This window comes from Theropithecus gelada, chromosome 7a (genome assembly GCF_003255815.1).
Source record: "Theropithecus gelada isolate Dixy chromosome 7a, Tgel_1.0, whole genome shotgun sequence".
NCBI classification, from domain to species: Eukaryota; Metazoa; Chordata; class Mammalia; order Primates; family Cercopithecidae; genus Theropithecus; species Theropithecus gelada.
In genome coordinates, this window is record NC_037674.1 from 12,222,760 (window position 1) to 12,238,089 (window position 15,330).

Genomic DNA, 15,330 nt, shown 5'->3' on the forward strand with positions numbered 1-15,330 from the left:
AACGTGCTCCCCTTTGAGAAAGATTAGAGTAAAATGGACACCTCTGTCACTTTCAGGAGGCAGGACACAGAGAGGTGAAAATATACAAGACAATGGCCTCTGGCGCTGGTGGGCTTCCTTGGCGGGCTCTCCACCTTTTGCCCCGTCCCTCTCAGAACCCTTCTTACCTTTGTTGCTTCAATTTGATATGAAACCATGGGATGTTCCTGGGCTAGGTTCCCCGAGAGGAAAAAGACCACGAGAATCATCCCATCTCCTGCATCTACTCCGAAGTCAAGAAGCATTACAATAAAATTTACAGCGCCTTTAACAACTAGCAAGTAAAGCATTAAAATTCGCTTTAATTGAGAAAATATTGATTTTTTAGTCTAGAAAAAGCGAAATCGTAATTTAGCTTCAAACTTTCATGCTAGAATATGGCGTATTATGTCGCCGTATAATGGGTCCACCCTTTCTGCCCATGCAACATCACATCTTTAATTGCTCTACTTTATGAAGTGATAAAGACAAAAGGTAACCCGACTTAGGCAAACGCTTTTTAAAAAGAGGACCTAGAGGAATTTATTTTACCAGATATTTGTAGAAAGAATTATCTCCTTTTTTGAAGCAGAAAAAAAAAAAAATGCCCAAAGGGGAGGAAAGAAATAAAAAGCAAAACCACAGACTAGTCTGAAAGCAACTCACATTAGCAAATCCGTTGATAGTCTCTACCAAAGGAGGGATGAAGCCAACATTTAGAGAAAATGCATTCACGAACAGAATTGCATCCTCCTTTAAACGAAACAAACCTGGGTCTAGTTTCTTACTTTACTCCTCCGTCCTTTTTGGGGGGGGGGGGGGGGGGGGGGGTCAGAGGGGGCAGAATCCATTGGTGGACAGGGCAGGGAAAGAAAATCAGGCTTTCTATGTTATTTCTGTATCGGTTTTTGGTGTTATAGAGGAGTAAAGAAGTTTTTGTGTGGTGGTTTTTCATTGATCAGTCACTCTGAGCTAATGTAATTATCCTCATCAATAGGAGGCTGCAGAGAGAATCATTATGTGGGTGACATTGATAAATGATCGCCCAGGAACGGCCCTCTCGCGGGCAACCCCCACGTCTGACCCTCCCACACACACAATGTAGTCATAGAAACACCTAGAGAACCTCGAGCCCCGCCGCGGAAGAGGCAGGAGAGGGAAGAAAAGCCTCGGGCGGCCGAGGTGGGGGTGGGGGCGAAAGGGGACGGCCAGCCCCAGATCCAAACCAGTTCCAACGACAAAAACAGCCAGCGGCGGGGGGCCAGGGGAGAGGGACGGTCTCCCCACCCGGCGGCCAACCCTCCCGCGCACAGTTGCTCACAACAAAGTGAAAATCCGCCCTCCAGACGGACCCATTCCTCCACACCTTTTCCCATGTGTGACCTCACTACCAACAACATCTGATGTTTGCCGAGACACGCATTCAAAGGGGTCTCTCCAAAGGAGTTAAATAATTAGGTCACGAAACTTGCAGGCATCTAATTCTCACGCGAGTTTACCCCGCTCCCCAAACCCCAAACAAACAACAAACCAAGCAAACCCATCTGAAAGAAAACAAAGGCAGCATCTGGGCGACACCCCCCTTCCTCCATTCCCCCCAGTTATTTACTGGGTGACCCGGTCCTTTCTCTTCACCTCCTCACCCAGAGCCTCTGATTATGAGATAATGGATTTTGCGATTGTTCTTGTCAGGGAAAAAAATCTCCACCGAACCCCGCGTTTTCATCTTTCGACTGTTATATTTAAGCCAATGGGAAGGTATTGAGAGCAGTAATTGATTCATAATGATCCATAAATCGATGTCGGAAAGCGGGGGGTGAGGGTGGAGGTGTACTAAGAGTAAGGGGGGTGGCGATGCTGTTTATTTTATTTCTAAAGCTTCAACTAAAGTAGCTTTGACACTGTTGGGGCTGGGGGGGAGGAGCTGTTGGGCTCTGCCGGATCATCCATCATCCCTGTCACCCAGAGTCTGCCCGGAGGAGCCGTAGACGCAATCTCCCTTCTGTCTCTACACCGAAACTATTAATATTAAAACCTCCCTTCAAACACTGCCCCGACGGTCTCCATTCTCATCACAATCTGACCGGCCTCCCCCATCAGACCAGCATTTCCCCCGCGCGGCACCTTCTCCCGGCCCGGGCCCGGAGGGAGGGGGCCCGCCCGGGCGCGCGACGCCCAGAGTTGATGGCTGCAGCTGTAACCGGGACGGGCCCCGCTGCTGCCCCCATCGTTTGCAATACGTTGGTCTAACTCTTTAACACACGCCCCAGGAAGGCCAGGTGAGGGCCAGGGTAGCCCTCTGCACGCCCCGCTGCCGCGGCCCAAGCCTCTGCCCTGCCTCCTCCCGGGTTCCAGGACGCGCGTCCGCACCAAGCCCGCTGGGTGGGCGGCGGGGGCTGCGGCCCGCGAAGCTGGGGCCACTCCGCGCATCCAGACACCCGGACACCGGACTTTCTGACTGAGTGGCAACTTGTAGCAGGAGGTCCAGGCTCCTTATCAAATTGCTGGCGTGCTAGACTAATGGAGAACTTGTGGAGGATCCCTGTCCAGTCCCTTTGAAGGAAGGTCCCTCCTTTGACAGCTGCTAGAGATATTAGCCACATTTCCCTTCCCAAATCTGCTCCGGGTTAACAGGCCCGCGGGGGCGGGAGGGGGTGAGGAGGCAGGAGGATCCCGGTGGATTCTAACGAGGGTGAGAGCTGGGGGCGTGAGGGGTGCTGACCTAGGGGGTGGGAGAGAGGAGGGTGGACGGAAGACACAGACTTTCCTGGTCTTTTCTCTCTTTTTCGTTTAAAATGTGGCTTCTTGCTCAATTCCCAACCCTTAACAGATGGCGACTGCAGTTCTCTCAGAATTTCTTAAAGAAAGGGAAACCTTTGGAATTTATTTCTGCTTTTGCTTTTTCATATAAATAAAAAAGTGTTTTTATATTACTCTTGTTTTGGAGAACATAAGCAATTTTATTCAGACTACAGTATTTCCTTTAACACTATATGGTTGTCAAAACACCATTCCCAGTTTCTTTGCTTTTGACAGCTGAGTCTTTCTTAAATATACCCAAATCGGAACTCTTTACACTAAATAGTAAACCCGAGAGAGGAGCAAGTGCCTTCCGGGGTGGTGTAAAAAAAGCATTATAAAAATTGGACAAATCTATCACTTCTCTGTCTTATCATAGGGTTGGGGGTGGGGGAGAGCAAGGTAATGCAAACAATTATTACAATTATCATTCATCTCCAAATATTTAAGAAAGTTAAAGTTAACATGATAGGACGTGGGTTTGACGAATAAACTAAGCATGAGATGACTTTATTCATTAAAACCAAGGATCGAGAGCTCTGGTCTCTAAACTTTGAGATAACTTAATAATTTCATAAAACACATCCTAAACATGAGCCAATTACCAAGTAAACCCTTCAGCATTTAATGAGTGGAAAGAAGAAAAGGTTTTTTCCTCACCTGATGTGAGAGTTGATTTATCATGGGGAATTTTCAGAGTTTACACAAAAGCATTTAAAGTAAAACTAGGCAAATATTTAAAATTTACAAAAAGACTTCATGTAAAATAGAACAGCAAAAATGAGAGGGAAGCTCTCTCTCTTTTCCAAGTGTCACAGAATTTCTCTATTTAGTTTGTGTCAGAAGCATTATTTCTATGTTTAAACAGCAACACACCACTTAAATTGATAAATGTACTTGTAAAAATTCTACCTAACTAAATATGATACAAAACAATAAAAGTTTATTTCCTTTGTCATTTATACAGAACTTCCATAAATGCTGTCTGCAATGGAAAGATGGAAGAGTCCCAAATAAATATAACTATGGATTTCTTCCAAGTTTAAGTTTGCAGAGATAGTGAATTATTTCCCTAGCCAGTTGACATCATATATCTAGCTAAAGTTTACGATATTATTCTTTCTAAACAAAGATTCAAAATTTAAGAGTTACAAAATTCCAGGATTCATTTGAAAATTGAGGGGACATGCCTCACCCTTTTTGCACACTTTAGCAGACATTGTTTGCACAGTCTCAATAAGCTAATGGTATAGACTTCCAGGAATGTTGCATAAAATTTTGGAAATGGCATTACACCGTCCATTTTGTTTTGTTTTCAGAGAAAAATTTAAGTTTAGTGATCATCACCCTAGCATCCCTGCACATGGAGGTATCTGAAATAAAAATATACCACAATATAATTTATAAAATATTAATGATTAAGTAATCTTTTAAAGTCAAAATTTCAAACTCCATAGAAGTTGTTTACTTATCTATGAACACCCATATGTAAATTTTCATTTACATATCCAACAGTATTGTAGTAAGACAGGCAGAGGAAAAACACAAGCAGATAAATTACCTTTGAGCACAGACATTATTTCTTACGTTGTAAAATTAACCTGAAAAGTCCTTTATTCTGGCAGAGGATGACCATGAAAAGCTTTATCTGAAAGTATATATTTTTTAACGTCATGCATCTAAAAAGGAGGTTGAGCACGTTCAGGGGGATCTTTCAACCTGGCACATTATGTACACAGAGTTTCGTACCTTTAGAAGTTTTCTGCTGGTGGAACTTATAGGCCAAATAGACATTCAAAGGCTACAGATGATTACCTTACAAATTATTGGTAAGTTTAAAATATACTCAACTGCTGGGGGGAAAAACCATCACCTACTTTTAACACTGTATAGAGTCGGCATGGTGCAGCCTTGTCCTAAAACCATTAAAAACGCAAAAGCCTAACAAAAAATCAAAAATGAAATATTTATTACCGCATTTTGTGACTTAACACCTTTTTTTTTTTTTAACATAACGTCACAGTCCTCATACAAGTATTTTCATGTAAATTTGACAAAGCTTAAAGGTAACAGCATTTTCTTCTAGTGAGGAACACGTGCTGAGAAAAGAAGAATTCATGGACATACAATACCAATTCCACAGCAGATCTGATACTAGCAAAAACATTCTTTTTTTTCAATTGAGGTAAACACATAGAATATCTAACATGAAACAATTAATAGACCGAACTCTGTACGAAGTTTGTTACAGTATTCTCTTGCTCCTTTTTATCCCCCAAGCTTTGAGTTTCTGATAAAGTCCTAGTTATGGTTCAATGACCATTAATCACTTTTTTTGTGTTGAGGAAAGCTGCCCAACTTAAGATTGTTGTGTCCACAACCAAGGCTCAGAACTCCCGGAAGAAGCTCCTGCTCTGTCTTTAAATCTTCACTGGCAAGCTCTTGGAAGAAGAGTCCCCCAAAAATAATAAGAAGAATTGGCTTATGAAGCACGAACTATAAAGATCTGTTTGAAACTAAAGGACACATTTATGGAGGAACAAAGGCCGGGCATGAAAACACATTCTTGAAGCTGGAGTTCGAGTGATGAGGTTCAGCCAAACGTTCATCATGATCTCCAGTGTGGTTCTTTTCTCATTGGCCCAACAGGTTTAAAATAGATACCACAGTCTCTCCTGGATAGTGAATTCACTGATGAACCAAAACAGTCATTCTTTTGGGAACAACACACATAGTGTGGAAAACAAGGATATATTTTTTTTTTCTCTTCTAAAACTATTTGAGGCAACATAACGGCGTGATCAACAGAAATGTACAAGTTTAACTTAGTTCCTATGTTTATACTACAGTAGTTATAACTCTCGGAGTCTTTTTCCAGAGGATCTTTACATGGACAGAATTGTCTCAGTCAGCCCATGATTTCACATTTGTGTTCTTGTTGCATTGGTCCTCTGTTGCTTGATGAAAAATGACAAAAGTAAAAAATAATCACAGCTGTCTGGAATTTCATATTAAGTGTCAACATCTGGTCAAAGTTCAGAAAGTCTTAAAATAGTTTTTGCGTGTGTTTCCTTTTCCCTTGAGTTCCCTTATACTATTGGGCATGAATGTCCATAACCTGTCCGCCAACATTGGGATCTACAGAATTTAACATTGTGGGACTCTGTGCTGACATAGTCATTCCAGGGTGGGTAGGGGGTCCTCCGTGCATCATCATGGCTGGGTGGTGGGGATGGCTTGGCAAATATGAATGCATTGGGGGTCCATGTCTTAATTGAGTAGGGTGTGGGGTCATCTGGGGAGGAGTGTAACTTGGCTGTGCCATACTCATTCCCATAGGACCACCCTGAGAAACGTAGTCCCCTGGCATGCTCTGCAAACCTGAAAGTAGAGAGGGAAAAAGAAAGCAGGTCAAATTCCTAAACATTTTTATACTTTACCCATCAAAGATGAAAAGAAAAAAAAAAACAACAGACACTGCAAATCTTATATCTAAATTTAGCTGCAGATTCTTGCCAATGTTTGCAGACATTCAAATTGTAGTTTGCATTTAATTTCATCGCACAGCAGTATAATGCAACACAACAGAACTAAATATTTAATGCAACTAAATGTCATAAAGTGGAACTGTTTTTCAAAATGGTATTCAGTACATTTCTTTGATAAGTGCAATAAGAATATAAATTTTGAGTCGAGTTTTATCAGTTAACTGTTGATAGATCATTTATTTTTCTGTGTTGCATTTGTAGACATGGACAAAAATTGAAGATAGTAAAATAAAATAAAATTGACATCTTATCATATCTATATTTCTTCATGAAAAATTTGTTATACAAAACATTACAGCATATTCATTTTGAAGCAATGAGCTTTTATGTGTATTTAAAATGAAGCCCCCTTTTTGAATTAGAGGCATTCCTGTAGCAGTACACCCAAGAGATTGTAAAGGTCAAAGGTAAGAAGTCAATGTAAGGTCATATGACATGCCCGGTAGTTTATTTCTGAAAATTCCCCCGAATAATGCCTTGATATTAGGAATAAAATGTAACAAAATCTAGAAATTCTTAATTGAGTTTTGCAACATTCAAAGTGATGAGTTAAATGGTGGGAAGTCAGCAATTGTAAGGATTCTGATTTCTCTTGCAAGCTACCTGTTTATTGAGTTAAGGTTATATTTACAGTTGCACATCCCCAGGTCTAAAAGGACAGCTTTATTCACCTCTATTTAACCTCCAGTGCATACAGTTGAAAAGCTGAACAGATGTTTTTGACACTGTAAGCTGGTAATCTAAAGGCTTATATGCTGCAGTCATTTTGTTAAGTAGATCCGCAGTCCATTATTAACAGAAGTGGCAAAACCATCTAAACACAATAACACAGCCTGCATAGTCCCAGCTCTCTGTTTATTCTACCACAGCAGCCTGCTCAATGGATGATGATAATTAAGTACCAAATATACCATATTGTGTGGCTGCATAATCAAATCAAGAGAGGATAATATTCTTCTGTATTAAGCTATTAATGTAATTGGTCATGAAGCATAAAATATGTTATGTAATTAAATAGGCTAGAAATTATATGGCCTATATTAAGAATTATCCAAGCTGAGCAAATGTTTTCTCTATAGCTGTTTTAGGGAACATTGCTTTCTACATTTTTTGACTGCATTAGTAAAGGAAGGAAGGAAGGAAATTGGCTTCATCAATGGTGTGCCATGGTGACCCCCTGAGATCTCCTATAAAATGTTGGCCTCTATTTACATATAGAGAATGATTTAATCAAGGTACGTGTTGTTATATTCAGCCTCATTAAACAAGGAAGTTTCAATGTTATATGAATTTTTCTATGCTCTGGTGTCTTCAGCAAAGGATATATCTTGTTGGCAGACTCTGAATTTTTTTCAGATGTCAAAAACACTTGAAGCTTTAAAGTCTAATGGGTTTCTTAATCCAACTGCAGCCATTCAGCCTCAGTGAAAAATCCATTCCTTCATATTCAGTTGCTCCTAAATGTCTTTCCCTTTAAATTTATTGACTGACTTTCCTGTCTTTCTGTCTCGTGTCGAAAGTCAGTAGGCACATGTAAAAAATAATCAAAACACACCGACTCCCTAGTGAAGAATCAATGGTGTCACTGCTGTCATATATCTAGACTAGGCATAATGAGCTGCAGCATTTCATCTTTGCATATAAGATAATTTGGGCATCAATCGTATTCTGACAGATTTATGTCACTCAAAGGACAGTTCTACTTTTCCTTTTTTTTTTTTTTTTTTTTTTTACCGCTTCATTGAAGCCTGCTTAATTTCTCTCAGTCAACTGGTGCCCCCAAGACATTATTTTTATTCTTAAATGTCCAATATCTTCCTGATGTCTGTGTTTGTGCACATTGGGGCCACAGTAAATAGGCTAAAAGGCAGTCCCACCTGCTTAAAACACACGCAGGCTTGTCAGTTGGCCTTTTCAAAAGTACACGTCAGTGTCACCTGTGACTTCAGAGCTGGGTGATATATCTTTAAAAACAGGCCCTTAGTTTGGAAAGGCATGCAGTTATGGGCAAGGAAAAATCAAATGGGGGCAAATTATAAAAAATAAAATCAAGTCTCTGAAGTGATAGTGAAGACAGATCGCACCCGACTGTACTTACTTCCCCCTTGCTTTGCGATTGCTTTACATGATGAAGGTTACATGTAGTGCCATTGCCCATCCATGCCCATATTCATGCCCATTCCACTCATAGGTCCTAGAAAGGAGATAAAATCCAAGAAGAGGCCGGAAAATCAGCAATAATTGATGGTGAAAAAATAGAAGGAAACTCATATTCCTTTTCACTTATTGCCTTGGTTTAAAAAGAAAAAAGAAAAAGGATGTGTGTGGGGCAGAGTATAATGATACTGTGGTAAAATCTTTACTTTTTCAAAGAGGATTTTTTTCCCCCACCCAATGTAAAGAAAGCAGGCAGAGCAGGCAGCAGGCAAATGTTAAACCCACCATGAGAGTGGGAGAGTAGAGTGGATGGAGAGGCTGGTGGAGCAGGTGGCACTTCCCAGGGAAGCCCAGAGGTGGGATGAGCCAACCTACCTGCAGGCCGGATTCCCATGTGTTGCTGACCATCCAACACAAAGCTCCCCATGGGCTGACCCTCTGGACTATATGCTGCTCCTTGGCTCACTGAAGGATCAAGAAGAAAACCTGATTGTGGTCATTCGAGGACACAGAGGAGAAAGAAGAAAAGATATACCAAACAATCAGCAATTGTTCCCGCTGCAGCACTGAAACGTTACAGCAACAATGTGGTTGGCACTCTACAAATGGGGGTGTGGTTTGTATGAGTGTCTTGATGACTGAGTGAAGGTGTGCGAGTGGCTTTAAAAAATGTTCTGGAAGAAAGACTTCACTGGCCAGTTTCCCAGGGGGTTCGTCCTCTGCAGCCCTTGCTTTTTTAATTATCTCTCGATTAGGGGGATGAAGGCTGGAGAAGTTAGGGGTACCCCATACATAAATATTGCAATGTACCATTTGGTTGGGATTCTCTGAGGCTACCATCTCTGGTGGCTTAATAAAAAATTTTCGTATTTTACAGAAACATTTTAAACTGGAATACAGTTTCACAAGGTTAAATAGACTCAATTAAATACTTGCCTTTTTATTCACACCCAAGGAAAAATAAACATAGTAAATATAATATTTCCTTTGTTTTATGTTCTTCTCCAACAGGCCCCCTGGCCTCCAATAGTGAGAGCATATTTTGGCGTCACTGGGGAAATTTTGCCAAAGGATGACTAATTTTCACAAATCCTTTAAAGCGAGGCTGCGGTTAAAATCTCCATCAAGTTTAACACCGTTGTTAATGGCAGCAGCCCTCACCCCAAGGAAAACTGTTTTTCCCTATAAGCCTTATTGCAGGAGACCACAACCCCTCAGTAACCTGAGGAAAGGTCTGTTTCAAAATAAAATGACTTGGAGTACACCAGGAGGGTTCTGACAGTACCACATGAAAACTGTTTCAGAGAAATTGAGAGAATTGTGAGAAAAGCTCACATGTATTTTAGCAGCATGGATGTGAAGCATTTTCAACAAAGGTAATAATTCTTTAACAAAAAATAATGGTGGCAATGCAGCACGTCAGGCTTTCATAGACTATTATGAATAGCCAAAGCAAATGAACGGATACAACAAGTTTAACAGTGGATGCTACCGAGGGGACAGCCAAGCATACACCAAGGAGCTGTAGGTAACAAAAAAATGAGAGTGTGCTAATGACTGGATGCAGACAAGCAAGGGGTAATGCCAGAGCTCACAAACACGCTGCTTGTGGCATTAATCCTGGTGCCCAATTACCAATTCAGAAAGAAAAGAAAAAGCAGTTTCAGCAGAGTCAGGGTGGGAAATCTCCAATTAGCACCAGTTACTGAAGTTGCTTCCTTGAGTGGGATTCTGGGGACATTTAAAAAAAAAAAAAAAATTCCAGAATGCCTGGTGGAAGCACTTATTTACCAGATGAGGAAACTACTGGAGTCTAACTTGATGAGGATTTGTGCCTGTGGGACATAAATATAGATAAAGACACTGCTTGGAACTTGCCTGCTCGATTTGACTGGTCAATCATGGGCTGTACTATTCTTCTTCTGGCATTAATAAACCTGAAACAGAACAGAGAAGGCCAGTCATCAAACTCCGTGCCTGTACTCTGCGAACACCGTCGCATGAACGCTGAGGGGCGCAAAATACAGTCAAATCTCTTCTGAAAATTACCTTTTCAACTTAAAGGTGATTTTTCCCTTTCAGTGTTCAAAAATAGTTGACTGGGTAATCTCCACCGTCACTGTGTAGTCGTCACCGAGATAAACTTGCTAAAAGAGCTCAGGGAGGGAAAAAAGTTCTCCACGAGAAAGCTTCTATTCATTTCAAACTGTGCTTCTGCTTCTTGAACAAGTAGGAATCTGGTTAAAGTTCACAGGCTGGAAGACTTTCCCCTTTCCCTAGACGCCCCGTGATAGGGAGACCCAGCTTCCCCTTGCAGCTGGTCATAAATGGAGACCAGGCTCTAGCACTCGGCTTTCACAAGGTATTGTTAGGTCAGCAAAGCCATCAATTAGGCTGTCTGAAGTTTTATCACCAACACAGCAGTAATAAGTGCTGGTCAGAAAGACTTCTGTCCTTCGGCAACTCCTGCAGTTTAAGCCTGTAAAGTTAGGGGTCATTCAGAGGTCAGTGCCAGCTGGGGGCAGCCTTTCCAGCCTAAGCGGGGACACCCAGGGCAGAGGATAAGGTAACTGCCAACCATAAACCCAGCCACCTTTCAACCCACTAGAAAGACAGAGCCTCAGGTACACATGGTTGATATTAGAGCCCAAGAAACGTTTGCAAATCAGGTGGTGACTGAATCGCAGGAATGCAAAGGAGAAGCAGTTATTTCATCTAAGAAGCCTGGATCTAATTTTGTTGGAAATCCAAAAATAAGTGCCTACTTCATGTTACTTTAATGTTTAATAATGCCCATCAAATATTCATGTACAAACAGAGTAAGATGATAAGAAATCTCCTTTATTTCTCCAAATTTAATAAAAACAAAACAATTTTCTACCATTTGAGAGTTACCCTTGTCCCTGTGCACTTAACGACGTGTACTCCCCACACATTTGAGCTCATGCACAGGATTCACTGACCACGCATTTCAGAGGAGCAGGGAGCATCCAGCTAGCTTTTCCTTCAAAATATACCCATTGATAACATCTGTCAATATTTCCAGTTTCAGATCTTAAGCACAGGGGGACTTCATGATTAATGAGTCCACCTGGGGCCACAGGCAGGAACTGAAAACTCATTCTTTGAAATTAGCCAGAAAAATTCAGTGTGTGCTGGTAGCTCTGCGTTCTGAGGAAGCTGAAGTCCCTTTGGAGGAGGACAGTCAGGCCACACTCAGGCAGGCCTCCTGTGAGCACTCTGGTGGGAATACAATTAAGCTGAGGAATAATAGCTGGGAGAAAACCAAAGGAGCCTTTTGCATATGGTGTTTGTTTGCAAAACAATGGACTTCTTTATTACTTAAGAAAGTGTAGCTCAGTTGTCAAAAAAGAAAGTGACCAGCTATGTAGAGGTGAGAACAAAAGGAGAGTTGAAACTTCATCTTTATTCCCACCTGTCACCTGAAATGTTGCTGAGGAATATCTGACCAGATCACAAAGACTTCCAGAAGTATCCCTCCAATCAGAAAAAGAACTTAATTATCTCCCCTTTCCCCACCACTTTTACAGCAACCAAGGAGGACTGAGCTGATATTTCTACCCCAGGAACTGTTTTGATCAGCTCACCTTGAAACCAGCAGAGATGCTCAGGAGAGTCAGAGAAGTCTCTTCTCCTTGAAGTCTCTAATGGAGGACACACTTGGCAGGGGTTTTACCTCCTTTTATGTGCTACTAATCCTGGTTTTTGTGTTTTGTGGTTTTTTTCCTTTTTTTTTTTTTCGGTATAGGCCGACTCTTTAGGTAAAACGAATTGCTATTTTTTCCCTTTTTAATTTCACTCTTTTATTCTTTACATCTGGAGGTTGTTCCCTTATTTATGTCTTTCTCTCCAGTTCCCCCAAACACTCCCTTACTCACAGAGCTGCAAGGCATCATGGTTCTTAGTTCTCAGCAGGAGAACTCCACACTGTCTTCAAACAAATAATTACGGGGAAGGTTAGAGGTTCACTCAAAGGTCATTTCTTTGGATACTCCTCAGAATGTTTACATTAGTAAAAACGGGGTCCGCTCAAAAGGTTGTTCAATGGGGGATACACAACAATGCAGAACATTAAAAAAGCATTCTGTGTGCTAGCAGGTCTTTATAGAAGCACTGAACTTGGAAATGCCACTCCAGTATAACATTTTCAACTAGTTACCATGGCATGGACTGGATGTTCACTAGCAGTTATGGCAATGGCCTTTCTTTGCCCACTTCTCCTAAGCAAATATGAATAGAGAAGCCTCTGAAGGTTTTCACTAGGTCCTTTTACAAAGGGTCACAGAGATTTTGCTTTTTTCACTTGGGCACCATTTAGCCTCTCTGGATTTTTGTTCTCAAACAATGTTTTGGATTCATAGTGCTATTTCTTGCCAGATTCATAATTCTACCACATTCTTTCAAATCACACAGAATTTTAAAAACATATGGGCCCCAAATTTTCAGAAATCTCTTAACATACAACTCCTGCCAATTGTCAGTTCCCCTGATCTTGGGATATTTTATTGACATCATAGATGTTACTATGAAAATTAACAATTAATGAGATGACTGTAAGAAAACCCTGACATTAAAAAATGAAATTACCGCCTCCCACCAGTACTGATGACCCAGAGGCCACTCTTAGAAAATACACTGACCTACATAACATGGAGCCATTTAAATTATAGACTAAAGCAAATCAAACTAGGAATAATTTTATTTGTTTAATATTTCTAAGATGAAATTTCCATATATGGTCTTTTCTCAAAATTACATGAAGTAAATTTTTTTCCACATCTTCTCATCTATATTTTTTTAAAATGACCTTTTTCAGTGCTCAAGTAGTAAATGGAATATCAAGCTTTGATTTTACTTAAAATTTGAAGAATCTAAGTTGAAAATCAACTCATCTTCAGTCTTTCAAGGTTCAGGCTCCATTCATATGGAAAAATGTAACTTGCTGGTTCAAAGACAAAAGACTTGTCTTAAAAAGACTCAGAAGTTTCCATGGATATTAAATGGGTCTTATAAAATAACATTTTGATGAGTTAAGTGTAAATGAATCAGACACATATGGATTAAGTTATCCTTGAATTTCACACGGGTTTAAAAAATAAGGGGAAAAGAGGGTCTTGGCAAAAAACATTTTGGACTTTGCCAAACCCAAAACATTTGAAAAATTGCTGAAGACATCCAACTAACCAAAATGCAGCAAGCTGCACCCAACTTTAATGAAAACCCCCACAAGTTATTTCCAATCCAAAGACTGTTAGGTTTTTCATCTGTAACTGATATTAAAAAAATTCTCTAAGTTTTAATGTCATACCAGAATGATTTTGAAGTTGCAGACATACAATCTACTACTCTATTGGTTTAAACAATTTAACCCTAAGTTACGAAGTCTTCTTCAATATTAAACAGTTCTTAAAAAACACTCTTGAGTTTTTTACAACTTGTCCATAAAATGTGCCAGTAGGCTTAGTGTCTAGCTTTATCTAGATTTCACTTAGAAAAAAAAAATTTCATTAGCCTCATTGTGACTTTTTTTAAAGGGCTACAGATAATTTCATTAGTGAGTCCTTAGGGAATAAATACCCGAAAGAGCCCTAGTTCCATTGATTTGTATTGAACACACAGTTAGTATCCAGGCTCATACAAAAGCTTGGGAGAGTATCTACTAAGACTACTTTTTCTCTAAATTTTTTTTTTTTTTTTTTTTTGAGACGGAGTTTCGCTCTCTCGCCCAGGCGGGAGCGCAGTGGCCGGATCTCAGCTCACTGCAAGCTCCGCCTCCCGGGTTCACGCCATTCTCCTGCCTCAGCCTCCCGAGTAGCTGGGACTACAGGCGCCCGCCACCATGCCCGGCTAGTTTTTTGTTTTTGTTTTTGTTTGTAATTTTTAATAGAGACGGGGTTTCACCGTGCTAGCCAGGATGGTCTCGATCTCCAGTAGAAAACGCATGAGTATGTGTGATCCTTAAAAATTATATACTAAGACTGTTAGTTTAAAAATAACTTAATTATAGAAATAAATTCAATGATGATCCAAGAATCACGAGGCCTTTCTGAGTCAACTCAGAGATGAAAAAAAGAATACATTAAAACAAATAAACCCAAGGTAGCAACTATCACTGTAATCTCATCTTACTGCCTTGCTGAAGAGCTGTTTCCCAGAGACCTCTCCTGCCCCTAGAAAGTCTAAACTTTGTAGCTTTGCATCGTTTTCTACAACTGAACTCTGACCATCATGATTTTTCGTTTAAAGACTTTTTACTCCAAAGTATAGTTCAGACTGATAGAAGTAGATTTAGGTGTTATTCCTGTTTGTTGCTGGTTTCTTTTCGTTATTCCTTTCTTTCTCCACCCCCCACCTTTGTAACTGGCTGATAAATCCCTTCTTTCTGGTTCACTAACTTCATGCCACACCTGGTAACCAACTCCTTTTGGAAGCATTCCTTTTGTCAGAGAGTGGGGGCCTCCATGGAGTTACCTGGAAAGCTGCCATCCCTGAACACTCGGAGGAGGAATCAAGAAGAGCCGGAATTGAAGCTTCTGCATGGATTGCTTTGGGCAAGGAAGGGGACTGAACTGTTGAAGAGGGGGCAAATCAATTGGGGAAAGGTGGTGTAGGTAGCTCAGTGACAGGGGACCTGTGAAAACATGAAAAGGCCCTGCTTCCCTACTGTCCCCAGCCCTGGGACCCATCAGCCACAGTGCTTATTCACAGCGCTGGCTCTTGGCTGGTGTTTCAAATGATGAAACTTCAGCCTTGGCAAGTCACTTATCAAATTTCTCCATTTTTTCTT

General features: G+C 40.8%; 1 protein-coding gene across 6 annotated transcripts in view; it reads right to left on the reverse strand.

Moving 5' to 3' along the window:
• Positions 1-4,759: 4,759 nt before the first annotated feature.
• Positions 4,760-15,330, reverse strand: part of MEIS2 (Meis homeobox 2) — a 218,376-nt gene continuing 207,805 nt past the window's right edge. For 3 of the 6 annotated variants that reach the window (XM_025390194.1, XM_025390193.1, XM_025390195.1), the window contains exons 10-13: positions 10,401-10,459; positions 8,898-8,987; positions 8,464-8,559; positions 4,760-6,198 (exon numbers count right to left, since the gene is read on the reverse strand). In XM_025390194.1, coding sequence (XP_025245979.1) covers positions 8,501-8,559; positions 8,898-8,987; positions 10,401-10,459 — 208 coding nt within the window. In that variant the 3' untranslated portion in view covers positions 4,760-6,198; positions 8,464-8,500. Of the gene's footprint in view, positions 6,199-8,463; positions 8,560-8,897; positions 9,009-10,400; positions 10,460-15,330 lie in introns of all 6 variants that reach the window. The other 3 variants (XM_025390192.1, XM_025390191.1, XM_025390190.1) reach the window with 3 other exon arrangements.